Genomic DNA, 9473 nt, shown 5'->3' with positions numbered 1-9473 from the left:
CTCGTACCCAGGGTCTTCGTTCCCTTTGACCAGCGGTCAGTAGACGAGCTCGTTTCTTCAAGCCTGTGCAGAAGGAACGAAGACTCGAGGTATGAGAATGGTTTTTGTCGTAACGTAACTTGCCTCCCGCAGCAAAGAAGGTATTTTACGGGCAAGCAAAGCCCGTGACTAAAGAGCACGGAACTGAAAGTAAAGGAGCGCCTGCAGCCTGCAGCTCATTCTCGTTCCCAGAGCCGCCTTGTCCTCTAAGCCGGCGTAGCCTGGGTCACGAGGAACAAGTTGCTCTTGGGGGCTAAAAAAAAAAGTCTCTAGCAAAGCTATTTAAATTTTATTAGATATTTTTTAGATATTTATGAAGAAGGAGAGAGGAACGGGGTTTAAGTGGATTTGGAACCTGAACAGGCAAAAGAAAGATTTAGTGAAGATTTACAATTATTATAGTTTTAAACCATCATCTACCTCCAACCCAGAGCTGAGCTTTAGTTCTGGGGGTTGTCCTACTCTATTTGGTATGAAACTTTTATCGGGTTTATAACTTTAATTAAGTAATTTTCGTAGAAAAAAAAATCACATACGACGCCTTCGTATAATAGATTCCTTCCGCCTTACAACTAGTAGTACTGTACAAGATTTTGAGTGAAGGGTTTGTTTGGTTTCCGACGTTTGCTTTACATTCGCCTGTCTGTGCACGTGTGACTGTCTGTCTGTCTGTCAGCTTAATTATCACGCTCAAAATGTGTAGCGCTTTCAACTCTTTATCGGCATAGCACTGACAGCCGCCAGAACGTTTCACGATGTTTTCAGCTGGACCGTCCTTCGGGACGGTCTTTTTTATGAACGAAAAAAAAAAAAAAAGAAATGATAAACATCTGCTATGAACTCTGCTGAATATTTCTCTGGCTCTTTAAAACCTAAGCAATAATTTATTTTATGCAAAAAGCACTTTAGTTTTAGTAATAACTAAAACCTATTCTTTATACTTTTCAGTTTATTTTCATTTAAATTTCCACCAGTAGCGAAAATCAATATTATATGGATAAAACATCAATTGTCGAAGAATATCCGGAGGAGGTTATGAAAAAAATATATAATAAAAATAAAAGTTGGCAGCTCTCTTTTGACAAGGATTAAAAGACTAAATTGTAATAAATTTTCACTGAGGTTATAAAAGTGGATTTGTCTTTTTGTTCAAGTTTACATGAATGGCTTGGACACAAGCCTCAAAAGGTTTTTTTTAAATTTATAATTAGCATAATGTCATTGCTAAAAAATAAAGCGAGCTTAAAGGCCGGTTGGTCAACAAAAGATTTATACACAAACACAAGCTTAGCACTTTTAAGTCTTTCAACAATCATAAAAATTCAACTCTTTTGTTAGTGTCATGCAATGAATAAATTGTCCTTTGGTTGCCATGGTGACGAGAGCAGCTGACGGATTTTTTTTAATTCAAGAGAACAATTACTTTTTTGTTTTGCAAAATCAGACCGGGTGCCAGTTTTTAAAGGATTTGTAGCACGGACATTGAGTTCGTTTCAGATGGTCGGGAAATGGGCAGCCCTTGTTTCGACTTAGGATCGCTGTGTTCCAGCCCACTTCTTTACCAGGAGGGTGAAGACTTCCTCGGACAGCCCGTCAACACTTTCTTCGATGAAGATAATAGCTTCGATTTTATTGACACGTTTGAAGCAGGTCTGTCGATTGCTGGGAACGCAAATGAAGTGTCGGCGGCAAAAACACAAGACACTCATCAGTATTTAATAAGAGAAGGCCCTTTAGAATTAACTACACAGCAAGGGCACAGTTGCAAGGAAAAAGATTTTATTAATGGCAACGGTGGCGAAACGCTTTGTGAGCAAGTTAAGGTGTCTTCCATTGAAAACAGTGCATCGCTGCACAACACATCTGTTTTCGAATCTTTAAATACTTGCACAAATGAAGTTAGCCCAAGCAGTGAGAACGTGGAGTCAAAAACTTTAACAAAAAATGCGGAAGAGCTTACGCAATCTGCCGGACGACAAAACGCGACGGAAACTGACAACGTGCCGTCAAGCAGTCACGATAAAGATCGCGTTAAAACTGGCAGCGAAACCGAGGCACTCGCGAACGCTACGATACCCGAGGCTGTTTTACCGGAAGACCTTGAAAAGAATTCCGAGCAAAACGCTTACATTAACAGCAGTTTCAATGAAAAACCAACATGCGACAATTTGAAGCTATTGTCCCTTGAAGGACATACAAACTGCGAGAACGAGTCCCACGCAATTAAAATCCGAAAAAGCATCAAGGGAACGGACTTCAAGAGACCAGAGAACAACGCTAATTCTTTTGCGTTGAAAAATTCTGCTTTTAAACGGTGTGTCGTTCCGAAGACGTTTTATTCGCCTTTTTGGACGCCGGAGAAAAGTACAGCGGGACACGAAAAATCGCTGAAAGATGGTTTGGTCAATGCTCAGAGGAATATGGATATTTTATGTTGTTGTAATTGCAAATCGCAAAAGCGGGACCCAAAGCACATTGGAGTCGCAATGAAGCCCTCGCCGGGTACAATAACGACTAGTCTTAAAGATACTAACCAGTATATTGATTTTCTAAAACGGAATTCTGCCGTGAAGCCGCAAGGAAACCATCGTAAAACGCGTAACAAAACAATTAATGGAGAGATATCAGGGCATGTTTGTAATGAGGAAAACAACAATAGCAGATGGATTTCGCTGCCAGCAATTGGTACGTCATTTAAGACAGCTCGTCAAAAAACTTCTAACAACCGGCAGATCGGGGCAGTTTACTCCAGAACGCTTTCAGTTGCTTCAATCGACAGACTGATTAATAAGTACAAAGGGACGCATTTCGATCTAGTGGAACAACAAAAACGATACCAACTAAAACCGTTTAAATAGAATAGATAGCGTTAACACCTTCTCGAAAACCATAAATTAGCAAAATGTAAATGGTCTCACACAAAACAATAGTACATATTATTGTACAATTTTTTGTAACGTTAGTACGTAAAAAGGCAGCACATTTCGGCAGGATCAGACTAAAGCAGCTTTTAAATTGATTTGTTTATAAATTACTTAAAAGGATAGGTCTAATACTGGGTCTTAGCTAAAAGTTTTAATTTGTTGACTCGTTGGTCGGCAGCTTCATTGATTTGCAAAACGGCATAATCCTTCAGCTTTGAAGGTATTGTAGTGATTAAACAAAGCCTCTTTTTCTTTTTTCCAAATGCGTCTTAAAAATAGAGTCAGCTAATTAACATTTTTTCCTGTACGTATTAAATGATGTTTATTTGAAGATAAAGTCAATATTATACTCATTCCAGAATTCGAACATATTCGTTATGCTGGCACTCGGCCGGCTCACAGCTTATTAAAATATAGATTGGATACTTCGCGCGTTGTGATTGGCTAAAACTTGCTGTTTTATATTATCAAAATGTAAAAAACGGAAAACTGCGCTTTTAATTAGCGGTTTAGCGCACGCTAACTCTATTTCACATAAAAAGCAGCCATGTATAAAAACACTTCAGTAAATCGAGAACACTTGAAAATATAGAAAGCATTCGTCTCGCTCCTGTTTCTTGTTCGATAAAGGTAAAGGAACGTAAGTCTTTTTCGATTAGTAAAATAAAAATAAGTATATAAGTGCTGGTGGATTAATGCAAATAAAACCTTCTAAAATTTAATGAGGTCGAAACTACACTTGTTTTGTTCTATAAGAATATTGTTTTCCGGCCCGGGCTGAATAATCTTATTTTTCTGCCGATTTTAGACTGGAAATATTCTTGTGAATATTCTTAGAATATAGCGTATGACATTTCCGTTTTAGAATGTATTGGGATATCAATTACAAGTGTTTGGTGTATAACTTCTTGCAGAAATGTTATTAGCATCAAACATTCAGCTAGCGCTGCTTTTGTTGTTGTTTTGGCTAGTTTTGCCATGTAGAAAAAGAAAACATTTTATACTGTTTAGTTGAAAGCAATGATTGTATTGCATTTACAAATTTTGAACACACAACTATATTCTTTACAAACTCTCAGCCTCGGGTTTATTCTTAAAACATTGTTAGAAATTCGCAAGTTTCGCCGCAATATTCCTATAAAATATATTCTTCAGGGGCACACAACGCGAAAATTTCTCTATAGTTGTAGGGACACCTTTTCTACGTTGTAAGTGTCCTCTTTATACGTTATAAAGCCTTATTTTTAAACGCTAAGAAAAGTGTATCTTTTCGGATACGCTAGCTGAACTTTCGAACATTCGAACATTTTAGGGAACGACATATTATTACCCGAATTTACTAGCCACTGTTGCCTTCTCAAAAATCGTAGCTGGCCTTCTTTCGTGCCCAAAAGAACATTTTTCTCTCTCCGAAAACAGCAGGCATTACTTTCCCCATGTCACGAAAGTCTAAGCTGTAGAAAACTCTAGTTTTTTTATAACGCCGTAAACGAAAATCGTATAGGCGATTAGAAGTCTTCCGAACAGATATTCACCGAAACAGTCTGTCATATAAAAAAGAATACGAAAGTATATCCTGCACTGCATCTCGTAAGTCTATGTTGTCGGGCTATATAGAAGTAAGCTTCAAAAAGAGCTTTATATAAACTCGTGGCCATGGGCACATACATGTAGTCAGAAGTGTTTATTGGAGAAAAGGTTTTTGGAGAATGTTTTAATTCTTCTCGAGAGGCATCTTTAATTATTTGCGAAAGTTGCAATGCAGTATAGTCACCTCAGGTTTGATTCTTCTGCCTGTCGCGACCCGCATCAGAATCAAATACCAAGTAATTTATGAACGCCACATGCTTCTAAGCTTAAATACCAAATCAATTCCCTTATACATTTCCTTCAAAGTTAATGTTGGGAATTTAGTAGAACATCAAGACAAAATTTTATTTTCGGTTGATCGCGTTTCTCTGAGTTTTTCACATCTCCTTCAGTCTGATTAAATGAATTTTTCGAAACTGTTTTATTGGTGTGATTGTCGTGACCTTAATGAGAAAATTACATGCTTACAACCATTATATTGGAAGTTAATGGTTAAAAGAGGCGGGAAAATTTTAACATCAGGACCTAGTTATTCAAAGGGTGGATAAGGCTATCCACCATATAAATCGCTTTCGAGTAGACAAGCTTCGACAAAACAATACGCTTTTTACTGGATAATAATTTATCTGACGGATGGAGTTATCCACCCTTTGAGCATCTATGCCCAGAAGAAAGGCAAATGTCGAGTTTTGAGATATGAATCAAATTATCGCACCATTACCTTGAGCAAAACTTACAATAACCAGACTGACGTTCTTAGCAGTTTATGATTTACAAAGTTCATGGTTATAGGTCTTTAATAAAATACAATAAAATAAAATATATTTATAGCCACATAGACTGACGGGTAAATAAATAGGTAATTAAAGGGGCCACAACAAGGTAGGCGCTTCTTTAAAAGATGCCGATTTTCCTTCACGTTTATCGTTCCTTTCTTGAGCCCTAACCATTCTTGTTTACATTCGGTCTATTATAATTAGTTCTCTTTTTACGTTACAAAACTACTTTTTTGGAAAGTCCCTTCAATTTGGAAGTAATCAGTCATACTTTTAGTGAGCCAAACCAGGCAAAAGTTATTTACAATAAACGGCAGACAGTTCATTTACGATATAATTTTGCGCAAAGGAAATACTTGTTTCCTGCCTATTGTACAGAAAAATACTTTATCATCTTGGGCACTTTGCCAGGCTATTTCTTCCCTTAACTATTATAATTGATTGATACAATTAATAATCTACAGTGAGATATTGGGCATTAATTAATTTTGCCCAAGTCTATTTCCGCGGTACTAACTTTGCATTTTGACTGCTCTATTTACATTTCGTGCAAATTCTTCAGTGCTTACATCAAGAGCTATACGTCTTCCTGATATCACGTCACATCACGCCGCGTTGTAACATGTCATTTTATGTGATGTCACACGTCACGACACGTCAGATTAAGGCCGTGTTCGCACTTAGTGCCCGAGCACTGGTACCCGAGCACCGGCAAAAATAGCGTCGTGTTCACACACAGAAAATCAAAGTACCCATGTACCACTAAGTGCCCGAGTACATGGTGGAGACCCTGTATTCGGGCTGTATTCGGGCTGTATTCGGGCGACGGTACTTGAAAAAATAGTATGTTCACATTAGTGCCCAGCGAGAATCGAACTCGGGCACCGTGCCCAGGCATCAAGTGTGAACACAGCCTATATAAGTCACAACATGTCATGTCATACCACGTCTAGTCATGATAAGTAATGTCATGTCATATAGTGTCACGTCATGTAATGTCGAGTAACGTCATGTTATGTCACGTCATGTCACGTCGAGTAACGTCATCATGTTACGTCTTGTCATGTCGCGTCGAGTAACGTCATGTTAAGTCATGTCACGTCATTTAACTTTTATACTTCCTGTGAAGGTGATCTCGTAATTTGGTGATCCCGTAAAAAATCAGATGCAAAACAGGCAAAACCACGAGAAGAAAGACCACTAATAGACCTCCAGTGCTCGCCTTGAAATCACTGTAATTCAAGAGACTATAGATGTAAGGTTGTCCTTGATTATTGGTACCTTCCCCGAGCCAATAAAACACCGAAAAGGCGATGTAAATGAGAAGGTACAGCAACGCGTACAACCCGTGGAAGAGGCGGACTGGAATCGAGCTCAAGCACGTATCAATCACCATGAATACGGAATTGAGCCCGTGCTTTGTAATGTTATTTGCATCGATGATGTCATCCCCAATCAGCACGCTCCAGTACCCCGCGGTGATCCATAAGCCACCGGTCGCAGATATGACGTAGATGAACCACAGAAACTTGTGATGAAACCGCAGGGCATCTTTCTCGCGGGCTTCAATTTCACGATCAATTGCGCCATAGCTGTCGTCAACATGCCCCATTTCTATCTCCACGGTCGCCTCATCTTGACCTGGGACGGTTTCTCTTTTCTCCTTGACGTCATGATAAAGAGCGATACAAGAGAGTGTCGTTGCATAGATGAAGTAAATGTTTAGGATAGTGAAAGTCCAGTTTGTTAAGAAGATGAACAGCTTTGCTCCGGTGACGTGGATGTTGTAAATCAGCCATGCTAGGATGTAAGCTGTGACGATCAGTCGGTACGCCACAAAAACCGGCAGGGACAGCCACTGAAAACGTAAATGGACGATTCAGGACTAATGTATACGGGCCTTTTGCAGAGGACGGGAAAAAAGTAAAAAAAAAAATTCAACATGCACCTGCAGACTTGTATTGCGAGACATTCCGGAAGCTCCATATTTATGGATTTAGAGGGGTTGAGAGCCCACCCTTTCAATTCGAGGTTGGCACTGAATAAAAATGTACAACGATTAATACGGAGGGGGGAGGGGAGGGGGCACTCTATATACCCTATATAGGTATGTGCCGCGGGATAGGGTACGGTTTACTAAAACAAGGTATGGTTTTGGTCGGCTTCTGACATCGTGTTCTCGGTACGTGTGATCCTTAGATAGGGTACATATATTGCATCAGATAAAATTGCATTGCGCAAACGTCCAGCTGAACGAAAAAGAAATGCTATGTTAAAGCAGAGGCTCACGTGAAAGTCGTTTTTCCACCGTTTAATGTGGGTTTAATGCGAATATCTCGTTAGCGTTTCAAGCAATCCAAAAACTCTTGCTCATTTCACAAATCTATGTTTTGCAGTGTTTTGAACGATTGCGAACGATTATATGAGAACTACTGCCACAGAGGGAGACGATCAAAGCGATCCAAACTGTCCCATGGTGCATCAGTATTACCCAGAACTACGTTTTCGTTTGGCCTCCCTTTTGCTTCTCGCCGTAAAACGGCAATAATGAGAAGATAGGAGGCCACGAATTTTGCCTTTGCATCGAAGGCTGCCATAAGCGATATCAGAGTTTTGAAAAAACACACGTACGGCGATCGGAATAAAATCGAATATTCATATGTGGGAACAAAGAAAAGATCATGAATTATTATCTTGGTTGATTAACCCTATTTTGCATATACCGGACGATCGGGGCGATCATATGAGAACCCTCTGATCGCTTCCAATCGCTTCGATCGCCTCAGAATTTGCAAACGACAGAGACGATCGGGGCGATCATATGAGAACCAGCCTAAAGTGAACATTAGGCATGCTTTCACACTCCCACGGTTGCTATGACGCGACTGTTTCAAATTCAAGGGTGGCGTTAAGGAAAATATGCCCCAGGTGTAAATTATGAGAATAAATGACTGAAACCTTCAAGTGAGAAAACTTTAAACTTCCAGTGACAGTAAAATTCATATTCCATCAGCGCTATGTGCAATATCATTAAAAAAATGTGCGATCAGAGAGATATCTAGAACACGCCAGCAAGTATACGGTATATGGCTTTTGGATGTTTCGCATAATAAGATATTAATTGTCTTGCATGGCTTTGGGCTTTCCTTGACTGTTCTCCAAGGTATATTTCATATAATATCGTCAGTTAAAGTACTGAAGACTTGCTAAGGTCCATAGGTAAAAGATATGCAAAGAAAGTAGGCCGCGAAAGACTCGAAAAGACCAGCTACACAAACAAAAGAATGATCATTGGAGTCACAATGTTGCAGATTAAATCTGTTTAGCATAGCTGTGATCTTAAACCTTCAAATACAAGGAGGCAGCCTTCAGAAATGTATTTTTTGACGGAATCGTTCGAAAATGAGACATTTTTAAGCGCCAGAGCAGAGAGACCGCTTTCATTTGCAAAATTGTCGTCCGCCTTCTATACACCGCCCTGTATTCCCACCTGTGTATCGCATGATCACGGCCATTAGCTTAACGCGCCCCTTGTCTAATTAGAAATAAATTTGTAGCATACCACTTACCCTAGAGTCAGTAAATTCGCGGTGATCTGGATGCCAAAATTGAAAATTTCTCAAACGAAACTCCTCTTGACACATTTTCATAGTTGCAGTTTTGATCGATCGCCTGGAAAATAATGTTCGTGATGAATAAAACGAGGCCTGTGTTTATCAGTTTACAAATCCGTATTGCGTATTGTGTAGGTGGGGACGTGGTTAAGTGAATATGTAAAAATGTCAACCGGAATGACGTGCTTATTGACTATGCAAACATTCAGTGTCATGTCATGTCGTAATATTAATTATTTAAAAAGTTGCTTTATATGCACAGGATTTACAAAACGAAATATATGTTCATTGAGTTATCAAAACTGTATTACTTGCACTGAAGTTAGCTCTAAATACGTCCTAGATAGAGTCACGCACTTTAGTCATATAGAGTCTGACAGCTATTCAGTTGGGCGACTAAACCAATTGTCAGCCGGCGTTGAAGTCAGAGTCAGGCATCTAGTGACTTTATACAAGCGATAGAATTGGCTGACGTCAATCCGGACGGAAACACGAAAATTTGATTAATAGCAGAAGTACGTGACACCTCC

General features: G+C 39.4%; 2 protein-coding genes across 2 annotated transcripts; one reads left to right on the top strand and one right to left on the bottom strand.

Moving 5' to 3' along the window:
* Positions 1-1500: 1500 nt before the first annotated feature.
* Positions 1501-3577, top strand: LOC144628000 (uncharacterized). The gene has a single exon (XM_078486039.1). It carries the CDS (start codon positions 1548-1550, stop codon positions 2895-2897), a length of 1350 nt encoding a protein of 449 aa, XP_078342165.1. The 5' UTR covers positions 1501-1547; the 3' UTR covers positions 2898-3577.
* Positions 3578-4955: 1378 nt separating this feature from the next.
* Positions 4956-9055, bottom strand: LOC144628074 (protein rolling stone-like). The gene is made up of 2 exons (XM_078486128.1): positions 8899-9055; positions 4956-7187 (listed from the first exon to the last, which is right to left on the bottom strand). Exons 1-2 carry the CDS (start codon positions 8977-8979, stop codon positions 6435-6437), a joined length of 834 nt encoding a protein of 277 aa, XP_078342254.1. The 5' UTR covers positions 8980-9055; the 3' UTR covers positions 4956-6434.
* Between the last annotated feature and the right edge of the window lie 418 nt (positions 9056-9473).

Source organism: Oculina patagonica, chromosome 10 (genome assembly GCF_052425735.1).
Source record: "Oculina patagonica isolate OP01 chromosome 10, crgOcupat, whole genome shotgun sequence".
In the NCBI taxonomy this organism is placed as follows: domain Eukaryota; kingdom Metazoa; phylum Cnidaria; class Anthozoa; order Scleractinia; family Oculinidae; genus Oculina; species Oculina patagonica.
This window is presented reverse-complemented; position numbering and strand designations above follow the sequence as displayed.